Here is a 26,458-nt window from a genome sequence, read left to right on the forward strand (position 1 = left end):
TATGGGGTAGAACACATAGTAGCATACTACAAAAACCTAGGGGTCCACAAAGACGACTTCAAACTTGAAATGGTAACAACCGATGAGGTACTCAAAAAATTGAGCGCCCTCCAACCTAACAAGGCCACTGGCCATGACAACATCCCCTGCAAATTCCTCAGAGACGCAGCAGCCTGAATCACCCCAGTCATCACACACATAATAAACCTCTCTATAAAACAGGGGCACGTCCCCAAGGACTTCAAAATTGCGAGAGTGACCCCTCTACACAAAAAGGGCAGCAAATTAGACCCAGGCAACTACCGCCCTGTTTCTATTCTTACCTCCATCTCGAAAGTCATGGAGAAAATAGTCTACGAACAGGTCGAAAAGTACCTGGCGGAAAAAAACCTAATCTACGAATTCCAATCTGGCTTCAGAACGTCCCACTCCACTGACACATGCCTCCTCTATTTGAACGACCACATCAAACAAGAGGTGGACGCTGGCAAATACTGCGGCATGGTCATGCTGGACCTACAAAAGGCCTTCGACACTGTCAATCACTCCATTCTAATGGACAAGCTAAAAGCAATTGGTTTTGATAGCCTATCAGTGAGCTGGATGCAATCCTACCTGGAGGGGAGAGAACAGATGGTAGAGGTAAACGGTACTCTATCCCCCCCCCTCACAGTGAGCTGTGGTGTTCCACAAGGAAGCATACTAGGACCGCTACTCTTCCTAATTTATGCAAATGACATGTCGTCAGCCTGTGACTGCAACTTGTTCCTGTTTGCGGACGACTCAGCCCTGCTGGTCTCTGACAAGAACAAATTGCAGGTTGAAAAAACCCTCAGCACGGAACTAAGCAAAATCTGCATATGGCTCGCTGATAACAAACTATCATTACACATGGGCAAAACAGAGTCCATTCTCTTCGGTTCAAATAACAAACTCAGCAAGACCGACGGCTTCTCAGTTACAGTGGGTGACAATATTGTCACAAGGAAAGACGAAATTACCTACCTGGGTTCCATCCTAGAGGCAAATCTTTCCTGTGACAAAATGGCATCCAATGTAATAAAAAAAGTCAACCAACGAACTAGATTCTTGTACCGGATCTCCTCTCTGGTAAACAAGAATACCCTGAGGACTCTGGCAGGAGCACTCATTCAAGGGTACTATGACTATGCGTGCACCTCATGGTACCAAAGCACCTCAAAGGCGCTTAAAACAAAATTACAAACATCACAAAACAAACTGGTCAGACTACTACTTGACCTGAACCCCAGAACCCACCTCACCCCTGCCCACTTTGCCAACCTAGGATGGCTTAGAGTAGACGACAGAGTACAGCAACTTGCAATGGGCCTGGTCTACAAGATACACTATACGACCGGGGTGCCCATGTACATGTCAAAATACTTCCCAAAGGTCAGTGAATACCACAACCACTACACCAGAGGAAGCTCAACAAATCATGTTAAACCCAGATTCGGCTCAAACAAGGGACTAAACACGTTTCGCAATTATGCCACAACAATGTGGAACGCCCTACCCAAAGCTGTAAAGGAATGTGAATCCCTGCCCACATTCAAAACCGCCCTTAAAGAGCACCTACGGGAGGCTGCAATTCGAAACTGGCCACCGTAAATGCCCAAAACCCCCACCACCTCCTAATAGACAGTCTCCTCCCCACCGCATGTATATATTCCCTCCCCGCCGTATGTATATTCCCCTCCCACCCACCCACCCCCTCCTAATGTACAGTCCCCTCCCCATCATATGTATATACTCTGTCAGGATCTAGGGGTAACAGTACTGTATATTTGAATACCGCCTATGTCACAAATGTATCAGTACTAAATACCTATATGTCCCTATGCCATAAATGTCATGTATGTTATGTATGTCATAAATGTCTATATGAATTGAAAATGGGGGACCCTGATGGAAACAAGACAAACGTCTTTCTCAGGTCTGCATCCCCTTAACAATTGTATGTATTGAGCCGTACTGTATTGTACCCATTCTGCAATCTGTTAAATAAAGTTTTCATTCATTCATTCATTCATCCCAGATGCCGCTGTGAGAATATATATTTTTTTACCCGTCATCTGTTCTAGCCTTTGTGAATGTGGGCACACATTCTGACCATGAAAAAGGGAAGTTGTCCGCCTCGTTAATAATTACAAACATTACATAGTATTCCCTTCCTTTACCCTCATACGCCCAGCTGTATTTCATCCCCCTAATTCGCACGCGGTCAAGCACCCCACTCTCCACAGCTGCACTCAATCATTCCCTGATGGGGGGACTACTTCTACACCTCGACGCTGACCAGAAGCTGTCGTGGTATTAATTACCACTGCCCAGGCACGACGTCTCTGCCGAAAGCTCTGCTAGATACCAACCGTGTATTTGCCTACAACCTGTTTCTCTCCTGTGCCCCAAAGGACCGCCTTTCAATTATGCTCTCTGCTGACCTCTGCAGGCAGTCACTGTGTAGTGCGTGTGATGAAGGATGAAGCCTCACTCACCGTGTTCTTGATCCATCTGTTGGCCTGTCCCTGAGGGTCGATGAACAGAGGCCAGCGCTCACAGAACTGGCTGATGACACCATTCTCCACTGAAAGGTTGTCGTTTGGCAAACCTGCTATCTACGTATACACATAATACAAAATACACAGCAGCTCAAGCAGGCGAGTCGACCAACAGACTGTTAAGGGAGAATCAACACGGTGGGATGCTATTGGATGTTAAATGGCTTTGTGACAGTTGAGATTATCTAAGCAGGTTTTTATGCTGCGACTGAAGGTCAACTGATAAAAGGCTGGTCTGACCTGCCAGGAGCGGATCTTCACTGGGTCCCCCAGGGTGCTGATCAGGTTGGGCGCTTCGGTGTGAGGAACACTCTGCTCTTTGAAGCCACGCAGCCACTCTTCTGCCATGGCTGCCCGGTACTCTCCCTGAGGACACAGACAATAGACGCTGTCATAGTACTCTCCCTGAGGACAGACAGACAATAGACGCTGTCATAGTACTCTCCCTGAGGACAGACAGACAATAGACGCTGTCATAGTACTCTCCCTGAGGACAGACAGACAATAGACGCTGTCATAGTACTCTCCCTGAGGACAGACAGACAATACATGCCTTCATAATACTCTCCCTGAGGACAGACAATACATGCCTTCATAGTACTCTCCCTGAGGACAGACAATACATGCCTTCATAGTACTCTCCCTGAGGACACACAGACAATAGATGCCTTCATAGTACTCTCCCTGAGGACAATACATGCCTTCATAGTACTCTCCCTGAGGACAGACAATACATGCCTTCATAGTACTCTCCCTGAGGACAGACAATACATGCCTTCATAGTACTCTCCCTGAGGACAATACATGCCTTCATAGTACTCTCCCTGAGGACAGACAATACATGCCTTCATAGTACTCTCCCTGAGGACAGACAATACATGCCTTCATAGTACTCTCCCTGAGGACACACAGACAATAGATGCCTTCATAGTACTCTCCCTGAGGACACACAGACAATAGATGCCTTCATAGTACTCTCCCTGAGGACAATACATGCCTTCATAGTACTCTCCCTGAGGACACACAGACAATACATGCCTTCATAGTACTCTCCCTGAGGACACACAGACAATAGATGCCTTCATAGTACTCTCCCTGAGGACAATACATGCCTTCATAGTACTCTCCCTGAGGACACACAGACAATACATGCCTTCATAGTACTCTCCCTGAGGACACACAGACAATACATGCCTTCATAGTAACAATAATACACACCTGATACCTTATTCTAGCACATTGTCCACTTCAATCAAAGTGTCCTACATTTAATAATAATAATAATAATAATAATAATAATAATAATAATAATAATAATAATAATAATAATAATAATAATAATAATAATAATAATAATAATAATAATAATAATAATAATAATAATAATAATAATAATAATAATAATAATAATAATAGATTTAATTTGTAATGCGCTTTACAGTTGCGGGGCAACTCTCAGAGCGCTACAGTTAAAGGGACTTAAAAGCTAGCGAGAATAAAGGAAAGAAAGAATATAAAAATAGGCAAGACTAAAACATAAAATAGCAGAGAAACATAGAATAATAAAACTGATAAAATAAATTGGTAAAAGAACATAAAATGGGGAGCTCCAGTAGCTCACCACGTACCTCGAGCGCTATTTCGGCGCCGGGGACAACCGTGCTCGTCACGGATCTGGGGTTTAGCGAGTTCGAATCCCGGACTGCAGCCGTGCCTTTCCCAGAGTGTCTTCCCCCCCATCTGAACCCCTTCAGCCTGTTTCTGTCGGTCATCCTTGACCAGAATAAATGCGATAAACGCAAAAAAGAGCCAGGGGAATGGCCAAAGTTTAAAAAAAAAAAAAAGAACATAAAATGTGTGGAGCAAAAAATTTGATAAAAGGTCAACAGAAGGCTCTACTAAAAAGGTGGGTTTTGAGGCCTTTCTTAAAAACATCCACAGTCTGTGGTGCTCTCAGGTAGTCAGGGAGAGCATTCCACAGACTGGGAGCGGAGGAGCAAAAAGCCCGATCTCCCATAGTGCATAGATTTGTCCTTGGGCGTTGGAGGTTTGCCTGGCCAGAGCGGAGATATCGAGAGGAGGAGTGAGGGGTGATGAGTTCTTTGAGATATAGGGGGGCGTTTCCGTAGAGGCATTTGTGGGTGAGCAGGGAGACTTTGAATTCAATCCTGAGTGAGACAGGGAGCCAGTGAAGGGACTTGAGGATGGGGGTGATGTGGTGGTATTTCCGCACTCTCATCAGGATCCTAGCAGCGCTGTTTTGGATACATTGTAGCCTTTGGATGTTCTTGCTAGGAATCCCGATGAGGAGTGCGTTGCAGTAATCCAGCCTGTGTCCTCTAACAGTGTCCCCTACATGTAGATACAATGTCCCCTAAACAGTGTCCACTACATTTAGGCCTAGTCCACACATACACAAAGGTTTTTCCTTCTTTGTTTAAAAATAATTGTGTTCACACCAGCAGTGTTTTGGAAAATCTCTCCATCCACACAACATAAAAATGCTCACATGAAATGACCTGATGGCATGACCTAAAACTCTGCTTTCCATGTGTGGAGCTGCAGGGAGCTCTCCGTGGTCCTGATTACAGAGAAAATACTACATATCCATGACATTATATGTGTGGATGGGGCCATTAGTCATGATAAGTAAGTAAGTAAAGTTTATTTATATAGCACTTTTCACAGAGACAACTCACAAAGTGCTTTACATACAGCAGAAATTAAATTAAATATAAAATATAAAAATAAAAAGCAAGAACCATTCAAGAGATAAGAGACAGAACAAAAACACAATGCATCACAGAGAAAGAAAAGAAAACAAAAACAAGACATATTTTATACCTGGAGGAGAAGCTCAAACATTACCCAAAGGCCTGTTTAAACAGTAGTTTTTAGCTGATTTTAAAAAATGTCAACAGACGCTGCAGCTCTTAGGCCAAGAGGAGGGGCATTCCAGAGTCTAGGCGCTACAGATTGAAAGGCTCTGTCACCTTTGGTGATCAACCTGGTGCGCGGAATGACCAACAGATCCTGGTCAGCTGTCCTCAGGGTCCTGCTGGGCACATATGGTTCCAGCAGGTCGGTTAAATATTCTGGTGCCTGGCCATGCAAAGCTCTAAAAGTGAGCACCGACCTTGAAATTAATTCTAAGATGTATAGGAAGCCAGTGCAAGGAGGCTAGAATTGGAGTGATGTGACACCTTCTGCTTGATCTGGTTAGCAGTCTTGCAGTAGTATTTTGGATGAACTGGAGGCGGTCTATGGCAGTGGCGGCTGCTGACCAAATTTTTTGGTGAAGCACAAATTATTATATTATATGTTAAATAATTATATTTTTAAAACATCCCCCAATGTGTGTCAGTGGTGGCTGTGAGTTAAAAATATTGGGGAGGACAGGAGATAAAAAAATAATTAATAAAGAAGTACAGACACACAGTGTGGTTATGAAGACAGCAGACAGACACTACAGTTAAAGACAACAGGCACTAGTAATAAATACCTCTTGACACACATGCCTCACTTACAAACATCACATCAATAGCTTAGTCAAGAAGGCTAATCAAAAACTATTTGTTTACAGCCAGATCATCAGACCATTTCTCACCCTCACTGTTTCAAACACATATCTACTGTACATGCAATCTTTATTTCACCAATATCTTACTGTCTCCCAATCTGGTCCCTCACATCAAAGGAAATTATAGGAAATTATATGGGTAGGCAGGGTGGGGGAAACTGTATTGCACAAGCAAAACTGTACATTGGAATATCGACGAAACCATACTTGGTAGAAGAGGGTCTCATGTATTCTTGGGTTAGGTCATTTACTGTACATTGGAGGGGGTTGGGTTTGGACATTACATTCACATCACTCAGCACTATAGTAAATGAACGACACACACACACACACACAGAGGCCAGGCCACAGCGGACCCACAGCCAATTAATTCATAATCAACACAGGCTCCAACTCAATATCAATAACCACGGCGCGCGTCGCCAACACACTCACATGCGCCACGCACTCAATCGCATCGGCGACTGAGGAAAGACAATGCATGTGTGTGTGTGTGACACGTATTACACACACAAGGCCACAGCGGGCCAATTAATTCATAATCAACACACAGCTACTAAAATATATATATATATTTTAAATCCACTCACCACACAACAGCCAAAGCAGTGAGAAAGCACTCACTCGACCGATCTCATCTTCCGTTGAATAGTGCAGCTTCTCCATCGTGACAAGTCTGACTCGAGACACGTTCTTTTATCCCATGGAAAGTGTAAACAATAGGCCATGTCGCACAGTGTCAGAACGTTGAGGGCTATCAATCATTCAACCCGCGTTTGTGAGTGGCACGCGCAAAACTGCACAGGCGGGGCTTAGATGACTCAAATAGCCTATTTTAATTGGATAATAGATCAACTAAGATCAACCCGTGCAGTAAAGTTGTGGTCATGGAATAACCTCCACTGGTCTATGGATGATTTATTGAGGCAGGTGAGAACCGAATTGCAGTAGTCTAGACCAGTGGTTCCCAAAGTCGGGGTCGCAGGGTTTTGTCAGGCCACTGAAGCAGGCCAGGACAGTGTTTCTAGTTGTATTCTAAAATTCTATTCTATTGTATTCTAAAATGTGACTATATGGTTTTATATTAACTTAATAAATAAACAAAAACGAAAAATCTACTTATTTCAACGAACATTTCAAACTAAATAACAGATTATGCACATAAAACGCTGAAAACAACCGAAGCAACAATAGTATTTTAATGAGACTATTATTATTATCATTATTATTTTGCAACAAGTTAGCCCTCTCATAAATAGCACATATAAATGAATAACTAACTTGAACTAACTTAATAGGATTGAAGTGATATTTGGCTTAAAAAATCGGTCGCCTGGCAAAAAAAAAAAAAAAAAAAAGCCTGACGATGTGCATTGGGCCGCGGCTCTCTGACGCCTTATTTTCTGGGTCCTGGCCTGAAAGGTTTGGGAACCCCTGGTCTAGACGAGAAGAAACGAAGGCATGGATGATCAACTCTAGGTCAGAATGGGAAACAATCGACCTGAGCTTAGCAATATTCCTGAGATGGAAAAAACAGGTGCGGGTCACCGACTTGATGAGTGTCGAGGTGCATGGCCTGATCAAAGTTTACCCCAAGGTTCCTGAGGTTGGGGCTCACATTAGTTTCTAGGGACCCAAGGCAAGCAGCCACCCTAGATGCAACGCCATCAGAGGCCACGATGAGCACCTCGGTTTTGGCCTCATTTAGCTGGAGGAAGTCGCTAGCTAACCAGGCCTTAATGGCCGACAGACACTCATTTAAAACAATAAAAGTATAATTAAAATCATCAGGGCAATCAGGGTTAAAAGAGCAATACAGCTGGATATCATCCACAAGGTGGTAGGAGATGCCTTTATAATAATGTGTCCTAATGGGAGCAAATACAGTGAAAATTAAATCGGACCAAGTACAGAGCCCTGGGGGAGTGGGGGACCCCACAGGAAAGGGTAACAGACTCAGACACATGGGGGCCTACTCCGACTGAGAAACATCTACCTGAGAGATAGGACTTAAACCACTCATGTGCACTCCCTGTGACACCCACCCAATCTCTGAGCCTATTTAGCAGAATGTTGTGATCCAGTGTCAAATGCAACACTAAGATCCAGTAGCACTAAAATGGTGCATCTACCAGAGTCGGCGGACACCATTAGATCATTGGATACTTTTAAAGGTGCAGTCTCCGTGGAGTGTTGCTTACAAAAACCCGACTGGAATTTGTCAAGAATGTGGTGTTCATTTCAAATGGATATAAGCTGGTTGGCAAATTTTTTTTCTAAAATCTTGGACAGAAATGATAATTTGGAGATGGGCCGATAGTTACTTAGTAACGAGGAGTCCAGACTTGGCTTTTTTTTTAAAGCGGCTGAACAATTGCCTGTTTGAAGTAGGCGGGGACCTGGCCAGAGACCAAAGAGAAATTTATGATGGAAAGCAGACTGGGACCAATAGTGCTGAAAACGTCCTTTAACAGAGAGGTTGGGATGGTGTCTAATGGGCTAGAGAAGGTTTTTGTGCTTCTCACTAGCTCTGTTAGGTCGTGGAGGGAAATGGGTGAGAAGGAATTCAGAGTAGACTGAATTGAACACAGACAATATAAATGACTACACTGAAACAGTGCTGGACTTTGTTTGTGCTCTGGTAGCAGAAACAATCCCCTCTACCACAATTAGAGTTTACCCAAACCAAAAGCCCTGGGTAGACAAATCTGTCCGTGAGGCTCTGAAAGCGTGCACCTCAGCTTATAACGCCGGGCTTGTGACAGGCAACATGAACGAGCACAAGCCGGCGAGTTACAATGTGAGGACAGTAACAGAGGCAAAACGGCACTACAGGGATAAGGTTGAACTTTAGGGAACAGGCTGATTCCAGAGGTATGTGGCAGGGCCTCAGAACGATGACAGATTATAAAGGCACCTCCCTCAAGCTGAACAATGATGTCTCCTTGGCGAATTAACTCAATACCTTCTATGCAAGGTTTGAGGCTGTGAATAACACCAGCCTACAGACCACTGCAATAGAAGGGGGAGCCACTGCCAATGGAGACTCAGTGTTCAGGATAACAGAACATGAGGTGAAGAGGACCTTTAAGAAAGTGAATATCAGGAAGGCAGCAGGACCGGACGCCATCCCCGGCCGCGTCCTAAAAGTCTGTGCCGACCAATTGGCCCCGGTATTCACTGACATATTCAACCTGTCCTTAGAACAGGCTGTCATCTCCACCTGTCTGAAGAAATCCACCATTATCCCTGTAACCAAAAAATCCACGCCCGCTTGCCTCAACGTAAATTTGGTATGTCATACATGTATAGATGTAGCAGTACTGTCTATCTGTATGTCATGTATGTCATATATGTTATGATGAATTGAAAATGGGGGACCCTGATGTAAACAAGACGAATGTCTTTCTCTGGTCTGCATCCCCTTAACAAGTGTGTGTATTGAGCTGTACTGTATTGTACCCATCCTGCAATCTGTTAATACAATTTTCAATCAATCAAACGACTATCGCCCTGTAGCTCTCACCTCCATAGCCATGAAGTGCTTTGAGAAGCTTGTGAAGGGCTACATCTGTTCCTCCCTCCCCATCAATCTGGACCCCCTGCAATTTGCATATCGCCCCAACAGGTCCACGGAGGACGCCATAGCCCATGTGCTGCACACAGCAGCATCACACCTGGAGAAGAGGCAGGGGAACTATGTGAGAATGCTGTTCATCAACTACAGCTCAGCATTCAATACCATAGTCCCCTGGGCTTGAACTATGACCTCTGCCAGTGGGTCTTGGACTTCCTGACGGGAAGACCCCAGGTGGTGAGAGAAGGCAACTGCACCTCCTCATCCATTACCCTCAACACGGGGGCCCCCCAGGGCTGTATTCTGAGTCCCCTCCTCTACTCGCTGTACACACATGACTGTGTGGCACAGCGGAACAACACAATCATCAAATTGATTGACATGGACAACACACATTGACAGTGTAGTCAAGAAGGCACGGCAACGCCTCTACTTCCTTAGACACCTAAGGAAGTTCAAAGTGAGTCAGAAGATCCTTAAGAACTTCTACACATGCACAATAGAGAGCATCCTGACTGGTAACATCACCTCCTGGTTTGGGAATAGCACCGCACAAGACCGTAGCAGACTACAGAATGGCCCGTTCAGCCGAACGCACAATTGGAGGTGGGCTTCCCACTCTCCAAGACATTTACAACAAGCGTTGCAGGGGTAGGGCTAAGAGAATAATCAAAGACTAGCAGTGATGTACCTGAACGCATATTTTGGGCGAACGTGAACTGAACGTACTGTATTTCCGCTAGATGACCGTAATTGAGAATGCGTTCATTCTCAGCGGTGTATAACGGCGTTCAAAAGTGCGTTCATTCTCAGCACTGTATTATAACGGCGTTCAAAAGTGTGCCAGATTTCATATGCCTTTCAGCCGCAAACCCAGTTAAAACACACCGTAAACAGGCTTCAAAATAATGCGGCAAACCACCCAATCTGGCAACAGCAAGCTGCCTGTGACGCGTACGCGCCCGTCACCCCTGGCTGTCGCACTAAAATATACGTCATCAGACATCAGAAAGTTGGCGTGTGTGTTGAATGTGTTCGTGACACACACAAACACAACGACTGCAAAAAGTCGAGTCCCATGGATATTATTGCAAGAGATAATTCAGATATTATGAAAAGCCAATCTGTTGGTCAGAATTTGGATGGGGGGGTAGGCTCAGATACCTCTGTCTCACGCCTCTGCGGGGTCTAACACCTATTCACAGCGCACACGCCGCTCTTGTGTGTGTGCGCGCGTGCGTGTATGTGCGTTTCGTGACGCGGTGTAGTTCTCCTCGCAAACGGAGATAATTACAATCATCCATCTAGCAAGAATTAAACATATTTACAAGTCGTATTACGTTGAGCAAGTAAGGAGACATATAGATTACATGTCAAAGCACTCGAAATTGTCATTTTTCTATTTTTACAGATTTCTGAAAAGCGCGACTTCCAGAGCATGTATGACATTCTAAATCCCTTTGTTCTCCGCCAACGGGTTCAAAAAGCCCTGTAGACTTCAGAGAGCACATTATATTTATTGGTAAAGAGATTTGCACTACAATTCATACCTCATTGCACCTTACCCTAAGTTGTACCTCATCCCATTTCTGCATTGTACTGTATACTGTATTGTATTGTAAGTCAGTTACAAATTTTTTTCTACTCTGTATTGTACATTGTATATATGTATATTGACTGAACATTTTTGTTTACACTTTGTTTATGTACTTTTGACTTTCTATTTTATATTTATCTATTTTTATCTAGCACTCTCAGGAGCATAACAGAAAAAATAATTTCATATAAAAGTATTCTGTATTTTTGTATGACAACTAATAATGAAATTTTTACTTGAACTACTGGTGCCTGCCTTAGAATAATAACTGAAGATGGACAATTAAGACACCCTGTCTCTCAAATAGAATGCGAAGACTGACTTTGTCTGTCTCTTTTTTGGATTTTTGTTTATTGTTATTAAAGATGCCCATAACAATAGGGGCCGGTTTGTTAGAGCCAGTATTTTGATTTATAAGAAAGGTGACTTAATTGTGACATCTGTAGTCAACGCACTATAAAGGACTACAAATCCCACAGCACCTGTGCTAAAGCCACAGTGATGGGCAACCGGTTGAGAGACGCGGTCGAGGAACAGTTTTTAACCATTTCGTACTTTTCGCATCATAATAACGTACTACACGTAACGTACCGTATCATACACGTACAAGTACCCTTTAAGTTATGAAGTTATTAAGCATTATCAAGAAATAATACCTAAGTTGTTTGTTATTTTCTTTGAGTTTTGCCTATTTCTTTTGAATATTGTAAATGCCTATTTTCTTTGTTGCATGTGCAAATGTTTGTTACTTTATTTTGAGCAAACACATCGCAACATCATCGAAACCATCAGAGGCCAAGCAACACTTCGAACTGTGAGTAATTTAAAGAAAGAAATGAGTTAGAACTGTCTGTTTAAGCGTCTAGTGGCTTGATGGAAAGACTGATTGATTGATTGATTGATTGACAATGGAAGGAAGCGTATGAGGACCTGAACCTGTGTTTGACCCCTGCCTGGCTGACTACCCTGCCCCGCACACGCTCCCTGGACTGTACAAGAGACCCGTTACATTATTGACCCCTGCCTGTCTGACTACCCTGCCGCGCACACGCTCTCTGGACTGTACGAGAGACCCGTTACATTATTGACCCCTGCCTGTCTGACTACCCTGCCCTGCACACGCTCTCTGGACTGTACGAGAGACCCGTTACATTATTGACCCCTGCCTGTCTGACTACCCTGCCCTGCACACGCTCTCTGGACTGTACGAGAGACCCGTTACATTATTGACCCCTGCCTGTCTGACTACCCTGCCCTGCACACGCTCTCTGGACTGTACGAGAGACCCGTTACATTATTGACCCCTGCCTGTCTGACTACCCTGCCCTGCACACGCTCCCTGGACTGTACAAGATTCTCCCTGTGTAACTCGACCCCTGCCCGGATACCTGTCTATTGCTGTCTTATTAAATATACCTGTACCAGGTTTTAACAAGACCTGTCTGCCGTTCTCTTTGTCTGCATATTGGGTTCCATACGCCTAGCCCTGACAGTATCCGTCTTACACTGTACTCATAACTACCTTCATTATACCACTATATCCAATATATAGTCCATATATCCATATACAAGGGCAAACTGTCAAACTCCTTTGCCATCACAACAGGGGTGCGGCAGGGTTGTCTTCTTTCTCCTTTGATTTTCCTCATTGCCATTGACTGGATCATGAGAAGAACAACTGAAAATCAACGGACAGGAATCCAGTGGACCTTGTTTACCCAGCTCAAGGACCTGGATTTTGCAGACAACCTTGCGCTAGTCTCTGAAAACCACACACACATGCAACAGAAGACAGATAGGTTACAGACTAACAGTGACCAGCTTGGACTCAAGATCAACACCGGAAAAACCAAGACCATGAGGTTAAATCCAAAAACACATGATCCAATCACACTGATGGGAGAGGCCATAGAAGACGTGGAGCACTTCACCTACCTAGGGAGCAGTGGAGGTTTCTCCATGACAACACGTGAAACACAAATTCACTCATAATTCATAATTATTATTAATTTACATATATATATATATATATATATATATATATATATTTTTTTTTATTTTTTTTTTATTATTATTATTTTTTTTTATTATTAGAAATGTTTTCCGCTGTAAAAAAAAATCCAGTGAATTTAATTTTTTTATTGCCAAAAGTGACAGCTCTGAGCTCTCTGATCAGCCCTCTGCAGTCAGTAATGGCTAGCTGTCAATCACTCTGGTGCAACTTTCCCTGCACGGGCTGACCGGGATGAATATAAAGCCAATCAAAATAGGCTATTAACGTCATCTAAGCCCGGTCCGTGCATCTAAGCTCTTGCCATTGAATGGGGGATTGAATGATTGACAGCCTTGAAATCCAATCAGAGAATGGTGCCAACTCTGCGGCTCTGCAGCGTTTTTTTTCTTTTCGTAGCCGCATTTCTGGCAGACGCTCTCTGATTGGCCACTGACATGTTTGCCCAATCGCGTGACGAGCTGTGTCTTTGCCCATTTCCGCGTCGAACAGCCTGCAAACTACCTGGCGTTCTATCGCCATGCTCTAAGACAAACTCTAACCTTAACCAACTTCGAAAGAGTGCCTAAGCTTAACCGTCGAAAGAACTTGCCGTCACGCTCTAAGACAAACTCTAACCTTAACCAACTTCGAAAGAGTGCCTAAGCTTAACCAGTGTAGAAACAGGCGTCGGCCAATCAGAGAGCGTCTTGCCAGAAATGCGGCTATGAAAAAAAACGTAAGCTGGTCATGGTTCATGGTAAGCTGTTTGTGTTATAACGAGACAGCAAATTAATGAATGAATGAAAACTTTATTTAACAGATTGCAGAACGGCTCAATACACACAATTGTTAAGGGGATGCAGACCAGAGAAAGACTTTCGTCTTATTTACATCAGGGTCCCCCATTTTAAATTCATATTGACATTTATGACATACACAACATACATGACATTTATGGCATAGGGACATATAGGTATTTAGTACTGATACATGTGACATGAGCGGTATCCAAATATACAGTACTGTTACTCATAGATCCTGACAGAGTATATACATATGATGGGGAGGAGACTGTACATTAGGAGGGGGTGGTGGGTGGGAGAGAAATATACATCTGGTGGTGAGGAGACTGTACAGCTGTAGCTGTACTGTAGTTGCCTAATGATTGCCTAATCAATGCTATTGGGTATGTGCCTGGCCTGCTGTATAACCTCTGATTGATCTGGTGATACGTTCTTGTTCTTGTTCTTGTATTGTGTCTTGGGAGTAAAGCTGTGAGTGTCTCTCCCGTCCTCCCCAATTTCTGAACTCACCAGCCACCACTGACACACACATTGGGGGATGTTTTAAAAATATAATTGAATATATAATATAACATAATAATTTGTGCTTCACCAAAAAATTTGGTCAGCAGCCGCCACTGCTAGGGAGTAACATCAGCAGCGATGGAGGAGCAGACAGGGACATAGAGGCACGCATCAGCAAAGCACAGGTAGCATTCAGGATACTCAGGCCAATCTGGTTGTCCAAGCAACTCTCCAACAACACCAAGCTACAGATCTTCAATACCAATGTGAAGACTGTCTCTACGGCTCTGAGACGTGGAAGACTACCGAGGGCCTCACAAGCAAGATCCAGGTGTTTGTCAACAAATGCCTGCGCTACATCCTCAAGCTGTGGTGGCCCATCAAAACCACAAATGAAGAGCTGTGGAGGATAACCAACCAAGAAAGTGGAACTGGATAGGGCATACCCTTAGGAAGGACTCAAACAACATCACTAGACAGGCCTTGGACTACAACCTGCAGAGAAACACCTGGAGACGTTCCACACTCCAAGACCTAAAGAACATCGGAGTAAGCTGGCAAGAAGCAAAGGCCCTGGCCCAGAAGAGAGTGAGATGGAGAGCTCTGGTGGACGCCCTATGCCCCCCAACGGGGTAAAGAGGATTAAGTCAAGTAAGTCATATCCATATACCACTGTATGATAGCAATGTACAATAACACTGTACACAATGTACATATATATATATATATATATATATATATATATATATATATATATATATATATATATATATATATATATATATATATATATATATATATATATATATATCCATACCTACTATTATTAGTTAAACCACTGGCTATTATGGTGTATTACCAGTGTATTCAGTATAAAAGAATACTGTACAAACATTAGCTTGTTGAGCAACATTACATTGCTCAACGAACAATGAACACTACACAACAACCATCAAACGCACATAGCACACACATCCACACACACACTCACTTTAAACAAACACACTGTAGCACCCACTCCCCACACTTTATAGCACACACTCACTTTAAACAAACACACTGTAGCACCCACTCCCCACACTTTATATTTATTGATAAGGGATTGCACTACAACTCGTACACCTTACTGTAAATTGTACCTAAATTGTACCTCATCCCATTTCTGCTTTGCACTATATAGTATTGTATATTAGTACACTGCATAGTATTGTATATTATATGGTAACTCAGTTACGTCTATTCTTGTGAGGTTTGGTTCTTTCCCCACCACGGGCTTCTTAAAGTACTGTGATGATTGGTCCGCTCCCCACCCACTCTCTCCGTTCCTTTAAGGTACTGTGAGGATTCGGTGTTGATTGGTCCGTGCCGAACACACACTTCTAAGTCAAGTATCAATTACCATCACGCACCTGATGTGTGTTCTAATCAGCGCCCCAAGAGGCTTTATAGACTCTGATTCCCCTAGTATCGATGTTGGATCGTTCTGAAACATTCCCTGCATTTGCCTGTTCCTTCCCGTCGCTGCTTTCCCTGTTCTTTTGCCTCCCAGGACTCTCGAGAAATATTCCGTTTGGAGAACCTGCTTCCCCGTTACGAAGCGGTCGCCCTGTTTTGATCTGCCTGCTTTACGCGCTGCGCTCTGGTGAGTTTTTGTAAACAGTCTTTTGGATCTATTGTTTTTTGTGTGTTTGTAAAGCACTGAAGAGATCCTGTTTTTGTTCAGACTGTTCTCACCTTTTTGTCTGTTGGATTTTCACATTTGGATTACCTAATTGTTTTCACTCTGGACACTGCTCACTGTGTGTTTCACACCGAAGATCTGTCACTTGGATTATTTGTTTGGACAATTCACCTCACCAGTCACCTGTCAGTTTTCAAATTGTGCGCTGAGCTAACTCGGACTCTCTCTCTCCCTCTCCGCCTCCATCCGGAGTATATGCTGGGAGGATCTGCAGAGCGGCTCAGACGTCACGGACAAATTCCACAACGTAACCTTCTGGGAGAAGCTGCAGAGCAGCAAACATTCCTCACATGCCTGTTTCCCAGTTTGTTCTGTTCACCACCAAATTCATTCTTGTTACTCAGTAAATAAACACGCCCTTGATTTTGGCTAACTCTGAAACAACTCTCTCTGTGCCGTTTGCGTTTGGGGTCGGTGTCAAACCATAACATTACGATCCAACCATGACGACCCCAGCCGACACAGAGAGAGTCAGCACAGCATTGGCAGTCCAGCTAGAGTCAACCAAGGAACACAGCCTACAGCTAGATGCGGCTGCGGCTGCTGTACAGGAACTCCGAGAGCAGGTCCTGCTTATTCAGGGGTCCCTGGGGGCTCTGGCTAGCCAGCAGTCTAGTATTCTCCTCCACTTACAAGCACTGAGTGAAACCATTAACACCTTGCTTGCAACCCCACTTCCTTCAGGAGCCTCGGCCGGAGCATCACCCGCAGCCCTGGCAGGCCCCGCGCCTCCCGATCCCGCACCTCGGGAGCCCCGTCTCTCCGAACCACGGCTGTTCGACGGTAACTTCGAGGATTGTGCCACATTCATCATGCAATGCCGGGCAGCCCAGTGGGTCACTTCCTCCTGGGCAATGGAGGCAGACTTCTGTTTCTCCTACCCAGACTTCGTGGCTGAGCTCCGCAGGGTTTTCCACCATCCAGCCCGTGGTCTGGACCCTGGAGCCCGGTTGGGTACCTTCCGGCAGGGCAGCGGCGGGGTTACCGACTACGTGCTGGAGTTCAGACTGGCGGCTATGGAGAGCGGTTGGAACGACCAAGCACTTCGTCTTACCTTCATGAGGGGGCTCAACGACGCAGTCAGGGACCAGCTCGCGACCTGTGAGGAACCTGAGTCCCTCGAGGACCTGATCAGCCTCGCTATCCGCATCGACGGACGCCTCCGGGAGGGAAGGCGTGAGCGAGCACGACGGGGATCCCCAGACGTACCCCCCGAGTACCACGACCTCGAGGAGGTCTTCAGTACCCCAGACGTACCCCCCGAGGACCACGACCTCGAGGAGGTTTTCAGTACCCCAGACGTACCCCCCGAGTACCACGACCTCGAGGAGGTTTTCAGTGAGTCCAGGCCTCAGGTCTTTCCGCCTCACCGGCCTTTCGACTGTGCCATCGACCTCCGCTCAGGGGCTCCCTTTCCCGGCGGCCGCCTCTACGGTGCTGACCGTCCTGCTCCCTCCGTGACTGGTGGGTTTGTTCCCTCCCGAGCCGTGACCGAGGAGGAACCCATGCAGCTGGGACGCAACCGCCTTAGCCCGGCCGAACGGGAGTCCAGGCTCAGGTCCGGCCGTTGCCTCTACTGTGGCCGGTATGGACACCGTGTCTCCAATTGCCCTACCCGGCCAAAAAGACCAGACTCGCCGGGACCCCGGGAGATCCTAGTGAGACGTTTTTCCTGTTCCCCCACCTGTGCACCACCTAACCGTCTGGCGGACGTCACCCTAGCCTGGGCGGACCAGCGGGCGACGGTGGGTGCACTCATGGACTCTGGTGCTGATGGGAGTTTCATGGACGTTGGGTTTGCCACCCGGGCCAACATTCCACTTGAGGACCTCGAGAGGCCCTTGGAGGTCTTCGCGCTGGATCATCGCCGCCTGGCTGACGTCACTCAACGCACCTGTCCAGTCCTTCTCACCGTTGCTGGTAACCACGTTGAGAGGCTCCAGTTTTTCGTCACCAGCTCTCCTCTTGTCCCTGTGGTCCTGGGCAGGCCCTGGCTCGCGCTGCACGAGCCCCACATCGCCTGGTCCTCCGGTACCATCAAGGGGTGGAGCTCCTCCTGTCGTGCCCAGTGTCTTCAGGTGCCGTCCAGCCCCCTCGCCGGGTCCCAGTCCCCGTCTCCGGCCTCCCTCGCCGGTCCTCTGTCCCCGTGCCCGGCCTCCGCTGTCGGGCCCCAGTCCCCGTCTCCGGCCTCCCTCGCCGGTCCTCTGTCCCCGTGCCCGGCCTCCGCTGTCGGGCCCCAGTCCCCGTCTCCGGCCTCCCTCGCCGGTCCTCTGTCCCCGTGCCCGGCCTCCGCTGTCGGGTCCCAGTCCCCGTCTCCGGCCTCCCTCGCCGGTCCTCTGTCCCCGTGCCCGGCCTCCGCTGTCGGGCCCCAGTCCCCGTCTTAGGCCTCCCTCGCCGGTCCTCTGTCTTTGTCCCCCTCTCCAGTGCCCCTGATCGCCGGCTTCCTTCGGTCCCGTCCGGGCAGGCCGGGGCCGAGTGGGTCGCCGGGTGGCTCCCGTGGAGGGGGGAGTACTGTGAGGTTTGGTTCTTTCCCCACCACGGGCTTCTTAAAGTACTGTGATGATTGGTCCGCTCCCCACCCACTCTCTCCGTTCCTTTAAGGTACTGTGAGGATTCTGTGTTGATTGGTCCGTGCCGAACACACACTTCTAAGTCAAGTATCAATTACCATCACGCACCTGATGTGTGTTCTAATCAGCGCCCCAAGAGGCTTTATAGACTCTGATCCCCTAGTATCGATGTTGGATCGTTCTGAAACATTCCCTGCATTTGCCTGTTCCTTCCCGTCGCTGCTTTCCCTGTTCTTTTGCCTCCCAGGACTCTCGAGAAATATTCCGTTTGGAGAACCTGCTTCCCCGTTACGAAGCGGTCGCCCTGTTTTGATCTGCCCGCTTTACGCGCTGCGCTCTGGTGAGTTTTTGTAAACAGTCTTTTGGATCTATTGTTTTTTGTGTGTTTGTAAAGCACTGAAGAGATCCTGTTTTTGTTCAGACTGTTCTCACCTTTTTGTCTGTTGGATTTTCACATTTGGATTACCTAATTGTTTTCACTCTGGACACTGCTCACTGTGTGTTTCACACCGAAGATCTGTCACTTGGATTATTTGTTTGGACAATTCACCTCACCAGTCACCTGTCAGTTTTCAAATTGTGCACTGAGCTAACTCGGACTCTCTCTCTCCCTCTCCGCCTCCATCCGGAGTATATGCTGGGAGGATCTGCAGAGCGGCTCAGACGTCACGGACAAATTCCACAACGTAACCTTCTGGGAGAAGCTGCAGAGCAGCAAACATTCCTCACATGCCTGTTTCCCAGTTTGTTCTGTTCACCACCAAATTCATTCTTGTTACTCAGTAAATAAACACGCCCTTGATTTTGGCTAACTCTGAAACAACTCTCTCTGTGCCGTTTGCGTTTGGGGTCGGTGTCAAACCATAACAATTCTGCTTCGAACATTGTACATATGTCTATACTGAACACTGTGACCTCATTTTCTACTTCTAATTTACATGCTATACTATGTTATTTGATACTTATCTTGTCTAGCACAGTCTCTGGAGCGTAACAGTAAGAAGCATTTTGTATAAAAGTATTCTGTACTTCTGTATGACAACTATTAAAGAAACTTGAAACTTGAGCTTAGCATATTTACTCATATATACTCCACATAATTTTCACATGTTATACTGTATACTGCAATGCACTTTGCACTCTGGTTAAATGCCATCTTCATTTCATTGTACTCTGAACTTATACTTGTGCAATGACAATAAATCGAAGTGTGTAGGCAGTGACAATACAACCCACTTACAGTGAAGGGTCCCAGGTAGGCCACGTATGCTGCAGACAGAAGCACATCTCCTGTCACATTATTGATCATGTACTCCAGGTGATCAACCGCCTCCGTCCAACGCACCTTCTCATCCGCCAGCCCGCCTATCAGCTGGAAAAAGTCAGCGCAGATAAATCAGACAAAAAGAGACAAAAACAGAGTTGCCACTCTAGGAAATTACTTTCCTGCTTCTAATTGTCTAATTCAGTGGTTCTCAAACTGTGGTACGCGTACCACTGGTGGTACTTAAAAAATAATAATAATAATAAGATTTTTTAAATAAAGTATAATATATATATATTTTTTTTTGCAGTCAGGCCACTGAACTTAGAAGCAGGCCAGGTCAGTGTTTCTATAGTTGCGGTGGCTCGATAGTTAGATAAACTAAGTGGGGAACAACCAGGAGATCACTGTGACAGAGAGTAATGCAGTCTAAACAGTCATACATCTTTTATTCAACTTCAGCCCTGATCATAACCATTTTTATTTTTAGATTTTTAGTTTTTTTGTAATGTCAGATAAAAAATGAAATACTCACACTTTTCTGAAGAGTTGTTGTTAAATCTGACATTACAAAAAACTCATCATCATTGACACATGCATAGCCTGTAATAATCCCCCCCAGACAAATCTACTTTGCATTTTGATATATTGAAAATATTTCACTTTTTGTGTGTTTTTTTTAACAATAATTTGTGATGGCATTTAAAGGGTTACAATTCGAAAATGTATTGAATATGTAGTGGTTATGATCATGGGTTGAAGTTTAATAAAAGAGAGAGAGAGAGAGAGAGAGAGAGAGAGAGAGAGAGAGAGAGAGAGAGAGAGAGAGAGAATTAAGCACATTTGCTGAAATACAGTTGTTCTTAACACTTTGGTTGCCTAAGGTTAAATTAATGATATACCATAGATTGCCAGCACTATTTGTCTATGGAGAAAGTCCCCTTCTTTGCAGGGCTATAACTTTTTAAATTCTATTGCTACATTGCCATTATTAGGGCCCATTCAAAGTCCTATATGTATTGTTCATTGTGTAGCAACGTTAAACTTTTTCATTCACATATTCATAGTAAAGTATGGTCTAATGTATAAGTATGTTTTCATCTCTTTCTGCAGCTTTCTCCAGAACGTGATATATAGCCCCAAATGCATTATATTGATGATGAAATACAGTTTGATGGCAATCAGCGCGATATAAAAAATTCCAACTAGACGTACTTCTAGAAGTTACTACACGTCATCTGATGTTGACCGGATGGGCGAGGGGGCGTTTATAATTCCGTGGGCAGCGTTATACCAATCATCTAATGTGGGTCAAATGTTGATAATATCAGTTATTATCGAAGACGGTAACGTTACACGCTGAAACTCACCCCAGTCTCCGCGCGCCGTTGGGCGATCATCGTCGAGTAGAAATGTTATCATTATGGGATATATTATTACCCGGTCCATCTCCAGCTTGTATAATGGTATATACGTCCAAATCATGTTGTTTATCGAGTTATTGGCAATCGATCGCTATGTAGAGTGACGAGCTACAGTCACGGGACATGTACCGAGTGGCCGGAAGCAATACGGACGTCTAGCAAAACCTCTAGTGCGCTTCCTGTTAAGCGCTTGCGCCGATCGGCCACCAGATGGCGCTCCTGAACCGCCAGAGAGCTCAGTGGGTCCTGCTGGTGGATCTCAGGCCAGCGGAGGGACATTATGAATCCGATCGCAGATTTTTGAAATATTGATATAAAGACGACGTACAGCGTCCCCCGGCAACTTTAGCATGGCCAGCAAAGACGTCTAAAGACGGCTCCCGGCACCCAAAGTGTTAATTTTCTCACTTGCTATGTGAGAATGTTAGTTATTATGTTCTCAATGCCCCTTGCATTGTATGAGAATTGTCTGCGAAGAGTTTGCTAGTACTAGTGCTACCCCTTTGTACATAGTGGCTGTGTCTGACAAAAGTTAACAATAAATAATGGTATTAGGAATACATTTGCCTCCTGCGTGAACTGTGCATAGATGAATAGACTGTATTTTAACGTCGTCATATGGTGGTACTTGGAGAGCCAGCTACGTTCTCAGGTGGTACTTGGTATAAAAAGGTTGAGAACCACTGGTCTAATTTATAGCCTTCTGATTTTCCACAACCATTTAAGGCGAGACACCCCAGGTGAATAGGCAAATATACTTTTTTTTTTTTATTTTGAGATTTTGTTATATTTTGCGTCCTAAACATGTCTTCTATGAAACTAGTGACAATAAAACGTCAATAACACACATTTAGTTGTTTATTTTACTTCATTTTGCCTTATTGCATCCATAAATGTGCACATATTTAATGGAGAAGTACCTCATTTGCATATATAAATATAAAATTCAGAAAACTTGCATTATATTTTTTCTTAGTTTATTTTTATGTACATAACAAACTGGAAGTTTCATAGTGATATCTATTCAAATATTTGCCTATTAGGAGGTACTACACTGTACTACACTGTACTACACTGTTACTACAGTTTGTAGCCTGTGTGTAGCCTGTGTGTAGTTCTGTTCAGTTCAATAACATCATTATTATTATTATTATTATTATTATTATTATTATTATTATTATTATTATTATTATTCAGTTATCAGGCATGTGTTTAGGTTGTCAATTACTAATGGTTTGATTAGGTATTGTGTTTGTAAATAGCTGTTTCAAAAAAAATGTATGGCATTTTACAATACAGAACTTTGAAGGCGGTTTCTAGTTTTTATGCGTTTTTCTTACACGCAAGGGTAGACATGTACCATTCCATAGCACCTACACACACCATACTTTCCAAATTTTTTCCTATATATACCCTGCATCTTTTTACAGAGGGGTTTGTTGATATCATTCATAGCCTGATTTATAGTACATTTATACCAAAAAACATGTCTAAAATTGATTTTTTTTATGACTGTAGTCAGCATTTCCTGATTCATGGGGATAAAAAGACATATCCACAATCCCTTCTGTAAAAAGTTCACTGTGTTATGTGTCAACATAATGAAACCATTTAAAAAAAATCTGGCATCATCCAATCGGAATGCAGTGCGCGCTTACTTGCATTGCGCATAATGAGTCTCTTTCTCTCTCTCTCTCGGAACGCAGTGCGCGTTTACTTGCGCCGAGCATAATGAGAGTCTCTTTCTCTCTCGGAACGCGTTGCGCGTAATGAGAGTCTCTCTCTCTCTCTCTCTCTCTCTCTCTCTCTCTCTCTCTCTCTCTCTCTCTCTCTCTCTAACTTTCTCGGAACGCAGTGCGTGCTTACTTGCGTCGCGCGTAATGAGAGTATTTCTCTCTCGGAACGCAGTGCGCGCTTACTTGCGTCGCGCGTAATGAGAGTCTCTCTCTCTCTCTCTCGAAACGCAGTGCACGCTTACTTGCGTCGAGCATAATGAGAGTCTCTTTCTCGCTTTCTCTCTCGGAACACAGTGCGCGCTTACTTGCGTCGCGCGTAATGAGTCTCTTTCTCTCTCGGAACGCAGTGCGCGCTTACTAAACCCAATGGAAAAACATGCACAACAACAGATCGCTAACGCTGTGGCGTCCTTGACGAAGACGGACAGGAGCACTTGGATTGGTCCCCTGGCGCGGCCTGTCTGCTCCCGGCTGCCCTTGGGGGGGAAGGACGACGGGATGGGTTAATCGCAGAGACAAATCGCATCTGCATCCTAAAGAGACAATGCATGCGTGTGTGTTCCGGTGTGTGTGCTAAACTAACCGCTGTGTGTACCACTAAAACATTGAGTGTCGTTGCATGCTGAATAAAGACCTCTGCAACAGGTCCTGCATTATTGCATTATTAGTGTGCGCTTACTTGCGTCGCGCGTAATGAGTCTCTTTCTCTTTCGGAACGCAGTGCACGCTTACTTGCGTTGAGCGTAATAAGTGTCTCTTTCTCTCTTTCTCGGAACGCAGTGCACGCTTACTTGCGTCGCGTATAATGAGAGTCTCTCTCTCTCTAACTCTCTCGGAATGCAGTGCGCGCTTACTTGCGTCGCGCGTAATGAGTGTCTCTTTCTCTCTTTCTCGGAACGCAGTGCACGCTTACTTGCGTCGCGCGTAATGAGTCTCTCTCTCTCTCTCTCTCTCTCTCTCTCTCTCTGTCTCAAGTAGCCAAACTTGGATATTTGGATAGAGTGTGTGTATGTGTGTGTGTGTGTGTGTGTGTGTGTGTGTGTATGTGTGTGTGTGTGTATGTGTGTGTGTGTGTGTGTGTGTGTGTGTGTTGTGTGTGTGTGTGTGCGTGTGAGATTTTTGGCTGGTGAAAATGCTGAGTGGGGCTAGTGACTTTGGAAAACTACTAGCCACAGTGGCTGGTGAGCCAAGAAGTTAATGTCAATCCCTGCACACAAGTACGAGGACAGTCTGCCTTTCACAGTCCAGGTGGATCAGCTCTTTGATCAGTGCATACTGTATACCGAGCCATATTCTGTATGACACCAGTACGCAAACAATATACACACAGACAAAGAAATGGTGGTGCCTAGACAGCCTATGCAGTCTACTGAGGTCCACTGTCACAACCCTAGTGCAGGGGGTCCCAAACTTTTCAGGCTGCGACCCCCACTATTATAGGAAGTAAAAATTTAAATTAAATTAAAATAATTAAAATTCATTATTATTATTTTTTTTTTTTATAAATGGAAAGAAACATGCAAACGTTCAAACGCACACACACTAATAAGCATTGGAGGCTTTTAACCAGGGCCGGACTGGGGAAATCATTCAGGCCAGGAAATATAGTGCGAAATATAGCCCCAGTCAGGCCACTTTTTCAGCGGGGGGTCTGGGGGTCCCCCACCAGAAGATTATTTGTATTTTTTTTATTTGTACCCTTTAAATGCCAGTGTTTGTGATGGCATCACAAATTATTGTTAAAAAACAGGCTAGCATATGTATGATTAGCAACAACACTGCTTTTGATGGATTTTCAGTTTTTTTGTAATGTCAGATTGAAAATAATACAATCTTTTATTCAACTTCAGCCTTGATCATAACACCACATATTCATTTTATAATTGTAACCCTTTAACACTTTCAGTGTCGTTCACGTAGATCTACGGTTCTGTCATCCGATCGTTGAGTGCCGGAAACGTAGATCTACGTTTCTGTCGCGGTATTTCTTTTATTATCTATATCCATTCATAACTCAGCGGGGCACCTTGTGCATACTGTTCTGAGTGTGTCTAAGCTGGCAGACGGTATTATACCGCCCTCTAACGCCTTCGGCCAGTAATGCACCCGGTTAGAAATGGGTTTGTTTGGGGCGGTCAGGTGGCGTAACGGAGATTGCGTTCGTCACCAACCCCGGAGACGCTGGGTTCGAATCCAGCTCACAGCTCCGGGGTTGTCACCAGCTTGGCTGGCCGTTCACACTAATACAATTGGCTGTATTAGAGGGTGGGAGAAGCTGGCGGGGTGGGTCCGGGTCGTTGTAAACAGCGACTCCTACAGTTCGGTCGGGGCGCCTGCTAAGCGCGGATAGGATCTAAGTGGGATAGTGTGATCCTTCCACACGCTACGCCCTCTCAGTGAAAGTCCGCGCTGCCAGGTGAAAAGAAGCGGTTGATTGGCTAGACGTGTGTCGGAGGAAGCACGTGATAGCCTCCACTCTCCCAGACCGACTGTGGGGGGTAAGTGCGCAGCGACCAGGAAGGGGATTGGGAATTGGCATAACGACTAACATTGGGATGGGAGAAAATCGGAGGAAAAAGGAGGGGGAAAAAGATCAATAAATTTTTTTAAAATAAATGGGTTTGTTTATTTTCTATACCGAGCTGCGGCGTGGGGGCGGGTCCTAAACACTCCGGCAAAACACACGCTTATAGGGATGGCTTGGACAACTGACCCCGCCCGCCCGTTGAAGAGCAATGCTCAATAACGTCGGAGGGACGATCGCTGTGGATAACTGGAATGGCGATGAGATTATTGGATTCTTTTTGGTTTCATTACTTCAGAGACCAGGTAAGGACACTATATATGAAAGCTTGCGTTGATCTGATATTTATTTCTACTGTGATTGAAGCTATATGTGTTTATGTGTCTGGCTGTTCTGCCGTTGGGATGCAGGAGGGGGGGCGCGCCGGTCTAAACCACATTGCATGCGTGCACCACAAAGGATAATAGTGATGATCTAGCGTTGATTTCAGGAAGATCCGATAATCAGGCGAAAAATGACAACGTGTTTATTGAATTACACAAAAACGCTGTTTTCGTGTCTTT

The 26,458-nt window shown here is 45.0% G+C and overlaps 1 protein-coding gene across 1 annotated transcript in view; it reads right to left on the bottom strand.

The window, feature by feature from the left end:
- The window catches only part of LOC311224391 (dynein axonemal heavy chain 1-like), a gene marked incomplete at both ends in the record, with an annotated part of 190,100 nt that overhangs the window by 52,878 nt on the left and 110,764 nt on the right, over positions 1-26,458 (bottom strand). The window contains 3 exons of the mRNA XM_084309358.1: positions 2,520-2,639; positions 2,823-2,948; positions 20,188-20,319. Coding sequence (XP_084165484.1) covers positions 2,520-2,639; positions 2,823-2,948; positions 20,188-20,319 — 378 coding nt within the window. The remainder of the gene's footprint in view (positions 1-2,519; positions 2,640-2,822; positions 2,949-20,187; positions 20,320-26,458) is intronic.

Source organism: Notolepis coatsorum (assembly GCF_963971535.1).
Source record: "Notolepis coatsorum genome assembly, chromosome: 1".
Lineage (NCBI taxonomy): Eukaryota > Metazoa > Chordata > Actinopteri > Aulopiformes > Paralepididae > Notolepis > Notolepis coatsorum.